Below are 15733 nucleotides of genomic sequence, written 5' to 3' on the forward strand. Positions count from 1 at the left end.
TATCCGGCCGAACAAAAGCTGTCTAGGACATGCGGTGACTGGGCATGCGGGCTACATGACCCAGCCAACACAGCCTTACCTGCCGGAGGAGCTCACCGATGAGACTTTGCCCAGATCTTTCTAGGATTCGTGAGCTCCTCACACAATCCAGCCTGGTTAAACCCAGGATGGATCGTAGGCAGGCCAGCCTAAATGTTTCCAATCTGCGAAGATGCTCCATTAGGGGGGTCCACGTTTCGCAATCGTAGAGAAGAGATGGAATGACCGTGGCCGAGAAGACGTGAAGCTTCGTGCGGAGCGACAGACCAGGTAGCTTCCACACAGCGTTACGCAACCGATGAAAAGATAATGCCGCTCGACTGATTCTGAGTGAGACCTCTGCTGTCAAACCGGAGCCAGTCATGAGCACACTGCCCAGGTATGAGAAACTCTCCACTCTCTCCACAACTGCCCCATCACTGATTGGGAGTTGTGTGGGTGGGTTGCCCGATGGTACAAAATACCCAGGCAGGTGCTTAGTTTTGGTGGGGCTGATGGTAAGGCCCCACCTCTTAGTGGCACGCTCCAGGTTCAGCAGCAGCGCCTCCAACACCTCCTCTGAGTGAGCGGCAATTACCAGATCATCGGCATACATAACATGGTTGACCAATAAGGAGCCAACCCCTGACCGCACCCGGGCATCGATCAGCCTCCCATTGTATCTGTACCAGATGGAAATTCCTCTGGTACAGCCATCAAAGGCTTCACAGACTACGTGGTCGAAAAAGATGTTAAATAATGTGGGAGCCAGAGGACATCCCTGTCACAACCCAAGGTGAACAGGGAATGACTCCGACTCCCAGCCACGTAGTTTTACCCGGGCCCGCTCACCATCATGAAGGTCCTTAATGATCGTGAGCAGAAGGTCAGGGACTCTGAAAGCACGAAAAACAACCCAGAGCCCAGGCCTACTGATGGTATCATAGGCCTTGACCAGGTCAATAAAGCAGAGATGTAGGTCTTGTTGGAATTCCCTACACCTGTGCTGTAGCAAACAGACAGAAAATATGGCATCTGTGCAGGACCGCCCTTTCCTGAAACAGCATTGGGGCTCCGCAAGCCTCTCCTCAGCGTGCCCAGCAAGGCGATGTTGAATAATCCTTGCCAGGACCCTTCCCCGCACACTGAGGAGTGAGATGACCCTGTAGTTGTTAGTCTGTGCGGTCCCCGTTCTTCAAGAGGGGAATCACAAGGGCATCCTTCCAATCCTGCGGAACCCATCCAGTGGTCCAGACTGTTGTTATGTCATGTAGGGCAGTCTGTGCACAAACGCCACCCTCCCTCAGCATTTCGCTTGGGAGATCATCTCTGCCCGGTGCCTTTCCTGGTCTCAGACTCTGGATCGCCTTTAGTACTTCCTCAACAGATGGCACCTCAGCCAGCCACTCACAGGGGGTGACTTCTTCAAATATTTGAGGCACCACAGCCTCATCCCCACTTTGTCCCACGATGTTTTCCATGTCGATGGATTTCCCCTGCCCCAGGACTTCACATAAATGCTCAGCAAATCTGCAAACCTGTTCCTGGCGGTCGGAGATTGGATCACCGTTTTCCCCCCTAATGATGGTAAGAGATGTGGTGCTGCAGGTTACTTTTTTGATGGAGTTAAATAGGCATTTGTGATCACGGGCCATTGAGGCAGATTCCATCTCCTCAGCAACCAGCGACCACCACCCATCCTTGCAGCGCCACATGGCTCTCCGAACCTTTGAGCGAAGGCTGCGGCAAGCCTCTCATTCTCTGACGTGGGATGCTGTAGACGATTAGAGTGGGCCTGTCGCTTTTTCTCAACCATCCTGAACACCTCCTCTGTCAGCCAGGGTCTTTGGGGAGGTCTGGACTGCGTACCCAAAGCAGCCATTGCAGCTGTAAGAGTCACAGTCCTAAACCTCGCCCATTTACCCTCGACATCAGGAGGAGTGGGTGACGATGCCAACCCCAGTCGCAAGCGATGATGAAATTCTTGCTTGCAACTTTCATCAGCTAGCTGAGACCAGGCCACCTTAGGTTGGAATGGGGTCCTTGGTGTACACCCACCACCAGAGTGGAAGAATGGCAGGCGCATCTTACAGATGACAATTCCATGGTCAGAGAGCAGATCAGCTCCACGGTAGGTCCTGGTGTCAAGGACATGGGCTCGCATCCGCTGCTCCTTCACTATGTAGTCCAGCAGATGTTCTTGCTTGACCCGGCATGCATTCATGATGTTGTGTGGATGCGCCGATGCCGAACAGCGTGTTGGTAATTACAAGCCCATGGGCTGCACAACAATCTAGCAGCCTCCTACCGTTGTTATTGAGCTGATCTGGCCCATGCTTTCCAATCACTCCAGCCCAGGTGCCAGCATCATGACTAACTCGGGCATTTAAGTCACCCAACAAGATGACTCTATCCCGAGGGGCACTTTAGCCAGCACCTGTGACAGGAGGTCATAGAAGGCATCTGACTCATCGGCCTTGCCTGCATCCCTCCACTGATGTTCGTCTTCGGTGGGGGCATAAGTAACCACGATCACCAATCCTCGCCTCCAGTTGATGGGAAGGCGAGCCCAAAGTAGCATGGGGTTTACAGCTTCCCACACCTCACCGCCACGCTCCCACGCCCCCGTCATTCTTTTGATCAAAAGAAGAGCCACACCCTGTTGTTTAGCAGTCTCCTGCCCCGAGTTGAGGACTGTCCACCACTCATGGTGGCAGGAGCCAGAGCCTGTTCACCGGACCTCCTGAATGCCAGAGACCCAGGCGGAACCGGTCCAGCTCCCGTCAGAGGAGTGGCAGCCTCTCCTTCGCAGTGAGCGTTCAAACATTCCACGTGGCCATCAGTAGTGGCGTTTTGTTGTTTCTGGAGGAGCCCCGAGGATAAAGATTCAATTTCCTGATGCGGCCTCCTCCTCCCCCCAATGTAACTTCTGACCGTTTGCCATCAAGGTGTGGAGAGGTTTGGCGATAGTGGCAAATCCGGCGACAAAACGGCGGTAATAGGCTGCAAAAACAATTAAACTCAGAACCTGTGACCATGGCAACCACCCTATGGGCCAACTCCGACCACTGACCCAGTCGGAACCGGCCAGTCAGCAGGAGCAAAATCCGAACCCTCACGCCCTGACACACAACAGGTATGAAAACCATCCGAACGCGATGAGTGAGGTGGATTCAGGGGCCAAGTGTGTGGTGTGTCGTGACTCGCCTTTGGATATAGTGGAGTGGAGGATGGTCAGGCGGATGATGGCGGTGATCCGGGGTGGCGTTGTCGTGGCACGTGGCAACCCGACGAGACATGTCCCGGAAGGCGGCAGTTGAAGCACACGAAGAGCCTGCTCCCAGGACGAGGGGAGGTCGTTCGCCGTCGAAGTTGTTCACACCATGCTGTCCCCCCGCCAGTCTCCGCTTTGGGCCTAAGCGCAGGCTTGGACGGGCTCCACGTCTTCAGGTGTATCACGCGTCTCACGAGGTGCGGTACACGCCGCCAACCCCTTATGTCGTTGCAAGAGCAGGTGCGCCTGGATGCATCTTACAACTTTGAGGGTAGACAGATCGTCGTCGTTGACGGCCGGCAGGACGATGTTGAGGTCCTTCGCCAACAATCTCTTGAGGACCAGCGAGTCGACTCCGTCGTGGTCCATCTTTAGGAAGGCAGCCTTTGCTAGCGCCAATAGTGCGCTGCGGAAGGCGAGGGGCGTCTCGGCCTCCCCTCTCCTGGGCGGCTCGCTATAAAAGGCAGCTCAGTCGGGCAAGGAGGAGGCGGAAAAGCAGCACCTCCATAGCCCTCCACCGCGCGAGCAGCGCCAGCAGGAGAGGTCTATTTTCCAGCATGGTCCCGGGTGGGACAGGGTGCAGAGGCAGCAGCACTGCGAATGCACAGTAGGCAAAGCGGGTGTTGGGAGGACAAGGAGAGAGCAGCAAGCGGGGAGATAACAAACCCTGGCTCTCAACCTTCTTCAAGTTGGTATTGGCCTGAGGCTGTGGCAGCCTATGCAGCGGTTTCAAAATGTGTGTATGGGGGCTGGGTGCATGTTATATAGCTGTGAGTAGCATGTGGTGTAATAACAGCCACTCGTATTGATGTATTTTAAGTACGGTGGTGCTGAAGGCCGCAGACGTTTTAGAAATAAGGCAGGGCTTGTATCATTGCTGGGGGTGTGGTGAAATCGCCACAACCACACCTCCCACGATTTAAGGTGAGAGCAAAATAAAGAGCCCAAACCCCTACATCTATGTAAGCCAGAATTGGTTACCCACCACCCCATTAATGGGAGTTCGTGTCTGGGATCAGGAAAATTGTGAGTTGAATGTGGATTGAGCATACCTTGGGCTTATGCATCTCAGAGCATAGGTTGGGTATTGCTTGTAACTACTCAGGGATCCGGCCGAGGCGTAGGCCTGTCCCTAGCCCGCCAGTGGAGTTGAGTTTGGTGATTGGTTAGTATATAGCTGTGAGACAACAAGAAACCTCTTGCATCATGGATACTAGAGGTCGTGGATGCAGCGATGGCAGCAGGTTTGCAAGGGTCAGACCTGGGGAAATTTCTCAGGGATGAAATATATGCAAAAAGAGAGTGGAAGGAAAATGAGGCCATAAGAATTTATTTTTAAAGGGAGAAATTTGATGATGAAAAACAGAGGAAGGTAATAAAGCTCTAAAAGCTCAAAATGGAACGGAAAAGGGGAGAACGAGAGGGAAAGGCACAGAACTTGAAAGAAGTCTTATAAAGGGATGCTCGCTTAAAGGGGGAAGTGGTTTAAGAAGAAAGAATAATGAAAATAGAACAGATGAAGTTTGAGTTGGAACTCAAGAAACTTAGTGTGAGTGTAACCATTTAACTGGGGCCAGCTCCAGGGAAAAGTACTGTATGAAAGGTCCCACAGTTCGATGAGACAAAGGATCAGATTGACTCATTTTTGGACAGGTTTGAAAGGTATGCAGAGTGCCATGGTTGGCCTGGATCTGATTTGGCAATTAATTTGAGTGCCTTGCTAAGTGGTAAAGTTGTCATGGTGTATCACCAACACAGTCGGAAAGAGGCCTCCGATTACAAAAAATGTAAAGTAGCCTGGTTAGAGGTATGCATTCACTGAGACAGGCTTAAGAACTCAATTCTGCGAAGCTAGGTCAGAGAAGGGTGACATTTTGGCCAATTTATGGTGAGATGGTTAAAATTGGGGGAAGTGGAAAAGTCATATGGGGAGCTGCATGACCTACTGTTGTGAGGATGCTTTGTGAGCATCTCCACGGGATCTGGTGGTATTGCTTAGGGAGAGAGTCCCGAAGAGTGTTGACACTGTAGTCACACTAGCAGAACAGTTTCTAGCAGCATGGAACCGCACATATTATGGATGCACATATGAAGTTTGGCCACAGGATAAAAGTTTGGGTCCCAGGAGTACATCAGGGAGTAGGGAGACAACTGGGTTGAAGGGCCCGTTAAACCCCTGGTACGACCTGAAGGGGGACAGCTGTTCAATTCCAGCAAGTGTTTCCTGTGTGGGAAACCAGGACATCTTGCACGAATGTGTGATCAGCTCCACAAGAAAGTTTGTGGTTTGCACCTTTTGAACTGTTTCATGGTCGTTCGGTGCATTGACCATTGTGATTGCGCTTTGGATGCGGGAAGACACTAAGACTGATATAAAGAACCACATATCAGTATGTCTTGGAACTGAAGGTTAGACGAGACGTGTCAGTTGGTGAGAGAATTGTTACAGGCTGCAGCGGGGGAGCAGAATAAACGGTTTGACCTCAAAGCAAGGACAGGACTTTTCAGGTCAGAGACAACGTTCTTCTGCTGCTACCTACAGACCACAACAAGTTATTAATTCGTTGGAAAGGGCTGTATCGCGTCGTCGACAAGGGTGGTATGGCTGACTATAGTGTGAATGTTGGTGGCACAGACAAGTTGTATCACGCTAACCTGCTGAAAATATGAAGGACATGGAAGTCCAAGGCGCAGGGGTGGTACAGCTGCAGATGGAGGCAACGCGAGTGGTGGATGTCTCCGAGGACTCTGAGATGGAAGGGGAGCCTGATATCAGGTTGGTCTCCTTACCACAAGACTTAGTGGAGACATGGGCTGATGTGTTGGTAGATCCTCAGTTAACTTCAGTGCAGCCACAGGAGGCTAGAGTCTTGTTGAAACAGTATAGTCATGTGCTGACTAATCGACCAGGCAACACAGACCTAGCACGGTTTAAAATTGCCCTGAGGGAGTCAGTTCTCATCAGGTAGAAACCATAGCCATCGGACTGTGGTGTGCGTAGGGAAAAAGGATGGAACTGTCAGGTTCTGTGGACTAATGTAAGCGAAACAGAGTTACAGTCGTGGACCCAGATCCAAATCAGGAGGCCCTCTTTCCACAGTTAAGTCGGTCTCAATACTTCACTCGGCTGGACCTGACCAAAGGTTACTGGCAAATCCATGTGGCTGACGAGGATCGGCATGAGACGGCGTTTGCCATGCATTAGGGGTTATATCATTTTCGGGTGATGCAATTCGGCATAGCAAATGCGCCTGCCAGTGGAGGCTGCTAAAAGACATTCCTCAGGTGGTAAACTACATTGACGATACAGTGGTACACACTGCCACATGGAAAGAGCACTTTAAAGTCTTTGAGACTGTATTGACTGGACGCCCAACCAAGTGTGAGATTGGAAAGACGATCATCGATTATGTAGGCCACCAGGTTGGGGAAGGTATAATTAGACCCCAGGATGAGAAGATTCAGAAAATTTCAAAAGACAGACCTACTACTAAGAAGGAGTTAAGGTCCTTCTTGGGTCTTGTTGGATACTACCGCAAATGTATAAATACTTTTTCGGATATCACTAAACCATTGACGGACAAGACAAAGAAGGGAGAGCCGAGTCGGATCGATCAAAACGATCAAAACATTGGAGCAACAGTGAGCTTCGAGACACAGAGACAAGCTCTAACTCAGGAACCTATCATGAAACTGGTGGACGAGAGCAAACCATTCATTCTGAGGACTGATGCATCTAAAATAGGATTAGGTGCAGTGCTCTTGCAAGAAAATGAAGGGAAGTTGTTCACAGTGATGTACGCCAGTCACAAATAACTTCCTCGGGAAAGACGCTACTCAACTATTGAGCGTGAGTTCTTGGCTTTGGTCTGGGGAATCCAAAAAACTCCATATGTACCTGTATGGGAGGGAATTCACCCTGGAAACTAACCACAAGCCATTTCTGCATTTCGATAGTGCACGTTTAGAGAATGGAAGGGTGATGTGGTGGGCACTGACCTTACAACCCTATCCCTCTAAAATCCGGAGACTAAAGGTTTGTGAGAATGTGGGGACAGACTTTCTCAGTAGGAGTGAGATCGCAACCCTACCAATTAAAACAACATAGCACGACACTCCGGAGTTGAAGCCAATGAAGAATTTACTTCCTAGGCGGGGAGGGGGGGGAGACAATGTCACGCAGCTAGTGGATGTCTTTTATAAGTTGACAGTCCAGTAGTGCAGAGGAGTCGCTCTGTGACTTAAGAGAGGGGGTGGTGTGTGACAAGCCTGCCAGCTGAGAACAGTTATAGAGGGGAAACAAGTCTGGGTGGGTTCGGGACTCCATATAAAAGGCAGCTTAGTCGGGCAAGGAGGAGGTGGAAAGCAACACCTCCACAGCCCTCCACCACACCATCAGCACCAGCAGCACCAGCGAGAGGGGACCGGCAAGAGAGGTCTTACTCCCAGCTCGGTCCCGGATGGGACAGCGTGCAGAGGCAGCAGCTCTGCGACTGTAGGTCAAAGCGGGTGTTGGGAGGACCAGGAGAGAGCAGCAAGTGGGGAGATAACAAACCCTGGCTCTCAACCTTCTTCAATTCGGCGTCGGACTGAGGCTGTGTGGCAGCCTATGCAGTGGTTCTAGAATGTGTGTGTGTGGGCTGGGTGCATGTTATATAGCTGTGAGTAGCATGTGGTGTAATAACAGCCACTCCTATTGATGTACTTTAAGTACGGTAGTGCTGAAAGCCGTGGATGTTTTTGAATAAGGCGGGGCTTCTGTGTGTCATTGTTGTGGCGACATCGCCACAACCACACGTCCCATTATTTAAGGCGAGAGCAAAATAAAGCGCTCAAACCCTTACATCTGTGTAAGCCTTGGGTTGTTGTGCCCTCACCTCCCAACAATCACCAACCTCCCCACACCATACTTCCTCCTGATGGACTTAATTACATGTGACGCCAGAATTGGTTACCCTCCGTCACAGGCAGGGAATTGAAGGGATTGGAGGAGAAATACAAAGTGGAGTATGCTTGACATGGAGGACGGTTGGAATCCGTTCGGAAAAGTGGAAAGGTAATTTGGCTGGAGGGAAAGTGGAAGGTCAAGGAACCTTCGAGAATAGGACCTGATGGCTATAAAAGCGGGGTGAAGCAAGAGAGTTTGGGATGCTTGGAGTGAAGGGAATCTTTGAAGACGCACATGGCTCATGCTTGAAGAAATAAAGACTCCTATTGTTGAAGACCGCTATGCCTACAATCACATTAGAATACATTTTCCAAAAATGTGTATATATTTGCTAAACAAAGGGGTTAATAAAACTGGAGAACATATCAACCATTTCAGGCTTACTGATTACATTTGAATTCTAACAATCAATGAGGATAAACCACAGTACATGTCTCACCACATGAATTAATTACAATCATTTTCAGTTGAATGAATGCCCCTTATCTAAGATATTTAATATAACATTGTACGTGTATTATTTCAGTCAACCTTTATGATAATGGATTCTCGACGGTCATGCTAATCTGGACATGTGTCTTCCCTCTTTAGGTGTTTCCAAAGCAATTATAGACGCTGCCGGCCCAACAGTACGGGCTGCGTTTTTGAAAGAATGTAGGTAACAGTGAAAGTGTCAACATTATTTTCTGAATTTCTTGACATTTTATTTTACGTAAGAATTCGTTGAAATGTTGTTTTCGTTTTTCCTTTTCAGATAGTAATTATAATAACAGCATAATCGTGACTCCACCTGGAAGGTTGAATTGCAAATATATCGTTCACTTGGTTAGTCTCGAGAGAGATATTACAAAACAACTATACAATGCATTTGAGACATGTGAAGCGGATCAAATGAAATCTATTGCTCTGCCTGCCATTGGAACAGGTAAATACTATATTGTCAAAATTGCATGTTCATGATATTATGTTGTGTATTCCTGTGACGTTCCTTACAGATCAGCTGTTAATGAAACGCTTAACAGAAAGAAAGAAAACACTAAACAAATGCATTTTTACTGGGTTTTTAGCTTCAGATATCTTCAACTATCTGGCAAACTTTTTTGGATGTAACTTTAGTTTAACTCATCTTTATCTTGAACACAACTGTCTGCCTTTTCCATTCAGCAATTTACACATTCCCCACATTTTATTCCCATTTGAAGTTAAAACTAAATGCAGGTATCCCTAGATATTTGCAGGGGATGCATTAAATGAAATTTCATGAACCGGAACGATGTCCCATTAATTTAATACCGAACATTAGCGATGTGTTTCAGACAGTTATTCCGACTCTACTCCTAACCTAATTTATACACCTCTATCACTTTTCACAATTCAAAAATAAGAAATATGCATATTTAAACGATTTAATATTAATTTAAAACAACATTAATTAACCTTTTTAGGGAACACGCCAAAAGATCTGCTGCATGTTAGATTAACTGGTTAATGCAATGTGAAGGCGTTGCTGCTGCACTGCAGGGACACCGTGACAACACTGATTCTGTCGTGGCTGATGGCCGACTACACTGACTCCCACCCAGCAGGGTCACTGTGACTCTGTAGTGGCTGATGGATGACTACTCAGACTCCCGGGTGGTGTTTCTCGTTTGATGATCTCATGGCACGTGGCCGTAGTGAAATTTGGTTAACGAAGAAATTAGATTTTTCATATCGAGAATTGTCTGTAACTTGTCGATTGCATTAACACAATTTCGTAACGCTGAACATTTGTAAATTGAAGGATACGACCTGTATGTATGTTTAATATGGTATATGGAGCAAAGATATGCTTTTGGCTAGAATTAATCAAGCAGTAGGCATTTTCTGATGGTGATTACGGTTCACTCATACAATTGATTTCCATGCATAATTTAATCAACAGGTGTGCATGGGCTTTCACCTCGAAATGCTGCTGCTATCATCCTGGATGCGGTGGCTGAGTTCTCTGTGCAGAGGAAGCCCAGGAGCCTACTCCAAGTGAAGGTTGTGGTCTTCATGGCCGAGATGCTGAAGGATTTTCACGAAGAGTTGTTGAGCAGAAGCAAGAAATCGGCACCGGTGGAGAGAGGCTTTATGTCTTCAGTGACAAGTAAGACGTTTTTGGCGTCCTATGGTCTAACACCATTTGAGACTAGGGTCGAAAGAAATCTGTCTCTGGTGTGGACCAATCAGTTTCAAAGACAATGCATATATTATCAGAGTATGTTTTTGTTTGCATTCTGACCACAAGTATTGTGGTTAATGCAGACATGATTCCTTGAAAAAGGTTTCAGTTTGGTGTTTTAACATCTTAACACCTGTTTTGTTGCCAGAAAAAACCTATTGATTTTAAGCTTTCGTGACTGCAGGAATCCATACTCTTTGGTTCTTTCGGGAAAGTCACGTAGGTAGAAAAAAAATGAAAATATATCATGATGTTTCGATCGCAACACACGCGTTCGTCATCAGGAAGATGACGAAGATGACGAACACTTGTGGTGCGATCGAAACATTGTGATTTATTATTATTATTTCATTATTTCTACCTACGTGACTTTCCCGAAAGAACCAAAGAGTACAGTATAAAAAAAAACTATTCTCAAGTAAGACGCTGTACAATGACTGCAAACAACAAATAAACCCATCAAATTGAATTTTTTTTGCACTTTATTGAGATAAAGCCTCGCAGTGAGAATGTTTAAAGTATCTGATCGACTGTCATGCGACAAACATCACTTGCCGTGGCAAGAGTGGGCAGGGAAAGTGCTACCCCGAGTGTCTAGAACAGGGGTCCCCAAACTTTTTAAACAGGGGGCCAGTTCACTGTCCCTCAGACCGTTGGAGGGCCGGACTATAGTTAAAAAAAACTATGAACAAATTCCTCTGCACAATGCATATATCTTATTTTGAAGTGAAGAAACAAAACGGGAATAAATACAATATTTAAAATGAAGAACAAGTAAAGTTAAATCAACAAACTTGCCAGTATTTCAATGGGAACTATGGGCCTGCTTTTGGCTAATGAGATGGTCAATGTCCGGTTCCATATTTGTCACTGCTAGTCGTAACAAGTGATGCAAGTGTGCATCCGTTAGTCTAGATCTGGTTGGAGATTTCAAATGTTTCATTCTGGAAAAAGTCTGTTCACAGACATAAGTGCTGCCAAAGATGGTTGCCATTTTGAGTGCATGGTTCCTGAGATGAGGATATGTCTCAGAGGGGAGAGATGCATAGATATTATGAAGGCTGCTTGACTTGAATGCGTCTTTCAGAGAGTCACAATTCTGCAGTTCAGCCAGTTCCATTTGGTAAATTGTATCCACATTTTCAACGTCAATAGAAAATGGGTTACGGAAAAGCTGTATGTCCTGTTCATGGAGATGAAGCTCTTTAAATCTAAATTGGAACTCCTTGTGCAATTTTTCCAGTGAATCCATACATGTTTTGTTTGGGAATGCAACCAATGGTTTTTCCGCTAACAGATTTTGAGTTGTGGGGAGATGGCAGAAGTTTTCCTCCTTCACTTGTTTGATGAGGAGGCCTAATTTTACTTCAAATGCTTTGACATGTGATTTCATATCACAGATGAGCTTCCCCTTTCCTTGAAGTTGCACATTGAAACTGTTGAGTAGCTCTGTTACATCTGTCAGAAAGGCAAGGTGCCATTTCCATTCTGCATCATTGAGCTCTGGTACTTCTTTGTTTTTTGAAAGCAGAAAAGCTGTAATCTGTGGAAGTAAGTCATAGAAACGTTTCAAAACTCTCCCTCGACTCAGCCAACGGACTTCTGTGTGGTACAGAACATCTTCATAGTCAACATTTAGCTCAGACAGAAATTCCTGAAATTGTCTGTGGTTTAGTGCATGAGCTCTAATGAAGTTAACACTAGATACCACAATTTTCATAACAGAGTCCCACTTCAGTGATTTACTACACAGCGCTTGTTGGTGGATGAGGCAGTGTATGGCTATTGGATGAGAATGGTTATGTTTGTCCATCTCTTGGTTAATGCGAGCAATTACTCCTTTCTTAGACCCCACCATGCTAGGAGCACCATCAGTTGTCACACTGGCTAGTTTAGCCCAGTTCAGCTCCAAACCATTCACAGTTTGGCAAACCTTTTCCTAGATATCCTCTCCTGTAGTTGTTCCTTTGATGCTTTGCAGTGCAGCAAGCTCTTCTGCAACTTCGAAATAGTCATTCGTCCCACGAATAAATATTAGAAGTTGTGCAGAATCACGAACATCATTACTTTCGTCGAGTGCCGAGGAAAAATAGGAAAGTTTTTTTGTGGAGTTTTGCAAATTCTGATGCAAATTGTCTCCCATTTCTTCAATCCTCCGTGTAATTGTAGGTCCTGAAAGACTCACTGTACTAAATAAATCGGCCTTCTCTGGACACATCTCTTTGGCAACAGAAAGAAGGCATTCTTTAACAAATTCTCCCTCCACCAATGGTCTGCCAGTGCACGCTATTAGCTTGGAAACTTGAAAACTTGCTCGCAGTGATATAATATTTAGCTGCTTCTGCTTCACAAAAGTATTTTGCTGAGTTGTTAATGTATTTTTCAGTTTTAATATTTTATATTTTCTCACTTCTCCGACCAAACAATCATATTTATCTTTATGTTGAGTTTCATAGTGTCGACGTAAATTGTATTCTTTGAACACAGACACTATATTCTGGCATATCAGACACACAGCTCTTTCCTTGTACTGCATGAAAAAGTAATCATAAGTCCACTGTTCTTTGAATATCCTACACTCAGAGTCAAATTTTCTCTTTCTTGACATCATTGTTTCCTAGGGAGTCAAAATTGCTATTAGTAAAATATCAATATATATACAGCACTACAAAAACAATATACCAGCAATAACTTTGCCCACACAGAGACATACAGACTGCACTGCCCATCAATGCAGTCTGATTGGGGGAACTCCGCTTTTACCCCAGGCTCACACTGGTGCGGGTGCCATTAAAAAGTTAATTACACCTGCAGTTTTGTTCACAGATCGCAGCACACAGGAATATCACTGGGAGTGGAGCCGACGGGCAAGTGAGGGAGCTGAGGGAGGGAGAGCCAGTCAAGCGCAGTCAGGGGAGGGCTGGCAGCCTTAGGCCTGGGGGGCAAGTCCAGTCAATTGGCCCATTGAACCATTCACCAGCGCAGCCCAATGAGTGCCCACCGCCGCAGCTCAATCAGTGCTCACCGCCGCAGCTCAATCAGTGCTCACCAGCACAGCCAAATCAGTGCTCGCCACCGCAGCCCAATCAGTGCTCACCAGCGCAGTCCAATTAGTGCTCACCAGCGCAGCCCAATTAGTGCTCACCAGCGCAGCCCAATTAGTGACCATGGGCCGGATAAATGTCCTCGGCGGGCCGCATGTGGCCCATGGGCCGTAGTTTGAGGACCCCTGGTCTAGAACATAGGCCCTTAATGGTGTCTCAGAAGCAGCTCACTGATATATCTTTATACGGTCCGTTCTCTCCAGCACGAAGGGTTTCATTGCTCTGCAAGAGATTCCAATTCATGCTTTGCCTCATAACGTGATGCTGATAGCGCAATCTCGGAAAAATAATGGAAAATATACAATGAAAGTTTCTCAGTAAAGCCTACTTTTCTGCATGTATTTTGTATGTATGAGTGTATGTTGAATATAGCCAACCCTGCATATCGGAGGTATGGGGGAAGGCCAACAAACTAAACACAAAAATCTGTTCTAAAGAAATTTGTTTTAAATCTAGATTTACAAGTGCATGACTCTGGTGGTTTCCTAATATCGAAAGGTAGAGCGTTCCAGACAGCCGCAGAAGCGCATCTGAAAGCGCATGATGTGGTGACCATCTTTGCTTGATGGTTAATCCAAAAGCCGCTGCTGTGATGATGACCAGAGTTTGTGTGTTGGTTTATAATGCACATTTTGTGTTCTGCTGTGTAATATCCACGCATTTTGATCTACAGAGGGTTTCCAGTATATCACATCATTTATACCTGGTCGAACGCATGCTCAAATACAGCCCTCGTTTGAGGTTGTTGAGATTGAGCCAGTCCAGTTGCAGGTGTTTTCAAACAAGGAAGAGAATATTGACAAGGTATTTGAAATGATTGAAACGAAACTGAGCACCGAGGAGACTGAAAGGGAAATTGAAGATCCCCTTATTCAGGAGTTCTCGCCGGAAGAATTTGATAAAATGAACGATTTGCAAAATAAACATCAAGTTATCATCAAAATAGGTGCAAGCGGTGGGTTAAAAATCCAAGGCAATATCGCAGACGTAAGTCACGTTGTATTAGAACTCCACAAGATAATGAATGATGTGAGGCTAAGGAAGGCGACAGCTGAGGAGGAAGAAGCATTGGCAAGGACTGTTAAATGGATGTATCTGGATAGCGATGAAGAGTACGTAACATTCACCAAGTCTGAAAATATTGCTATTGAAAAGGCTTACTTACAGAAACAGCAAATTTTCTCTATAGATGACAAAAAGGCATATGTCGAATTCAATAGAAATGAATTAACAGTTGAAAACACAACACGGAAAATTAAACGGAAAACAGCCTTGGGTAAGTCAATGAATGCATTATTTGTCACAATTATTTTTGGTGTAGAATCATCATCACGATCGTCATCATCGAGATTATCATTATATCAAGCATATTGTATGTGTGTATTTTCTTTCCCACCGTACGTAGCCAATCGTGCAAATCGGAGATGTGGGGGATAAACAAACAAAACACAAAAAGCAGTTCTAAAGAAATTAGTTTTCAATCTGCCCGCTTCATTTTATTCTGCCCATTGAGTAACCTCTTCAGGTTGGGACTGTACCAACATTTAGTTGACAGAATTGTTTGGGCTGCGTCACAGTGTGTTGTTTTTTAATCCTTTGGAATCTCAAAATTGTATCAAATAAAAATGTGATGTGTGCCTACACAATGTATACTGTCAGCAACATACTGCGATTGTATTGGAAAATACTGCATTCGAAAACAGATCATCACTTGTAAAAATAACAATCACATTACTTACTCATTGAATATTGTACTGTAAATAATAATAATCTATACATGGAATACAAAAAGGATTACTTATCTGAAGTCCAAATCATATTGACGCATGGACACAAGCGTTTGTTGTGTTTACATCTCTTTCAGATGTAATCCCCGCAGACTGGGCAGACGAGGCTGAGTTCAAGGGCCACCGTGTGATCACTGTGGAGTTGAAAAGAAGATCGAGAACCTTTCAGAAAATCAAACGCGAATTTGAACAATCCCTGGGGAAACTTTGCCAACAGTCTGGGTATTCGATTGAAGAGGTAAAACGAACAAGAAAACACTTCATGTATGCGCATTTAGGATTCAAAATGTGCATGTAAATGGTCGCGAGCCTATAGCCCGTCCAAGGATGGGTGTATTGCAGTAAATCTGAAACTTGCAAGCGAAAAGCAGACCGGGACGTCATATTCATTGCATC

The 15733-nt window shown here is 46.0% G+C and overlaps 1 protein-coding gene across 1 annotated transcript in view; it reads left to right on the plus strand.

The window, feature by feature from the left end:
• Nucleotides 1-15733, plus strand: part of LOC144737982 (protein mono-ADP-ribosyltransferase PARP14-like) — a 96570-nt gene that overhangs the window by 63245 nt on the left and 17592 nt on the right. Inside the window, exons 13-17 of the mRNA XM_078620900.1 lie at nucleotides 8832-8894; nucleotides 8995-9165; nucleotides 10165-10371; nucleotides 14224-14826; nucleotides 15415-15575. Of these exons, the coding sequence (XP_078477026.1) occupies nucleotides 8832-8894; nucleotides 8995-9165; nucleotides 10165-10371; nucleotides 14224-14826; nucleotides 15415-15575 (1205 nt within the window). The remainder of the gene's footprint in view (nucleotides 1-8831; nucleotides 8895-8994; nucleotides 9166-10164; nucleotides 10372-14223; nucleotides 14827-15414; nucleotides 15576-15733) is intronic.

This window comes from Lampetra planeri, chromosome 76 (assembly GCF_965212315.1).
Source record: "Lampetra planeri chromosome 76, kcLamPlan1.2.h2, whole genome shotgun sequence".
NCBI lineage: Eukaryota > Metazoa > Chordata > Hyperoartia > Petromyzontiformes > Petromyzontidae > Lampetra > Lampetra planeri.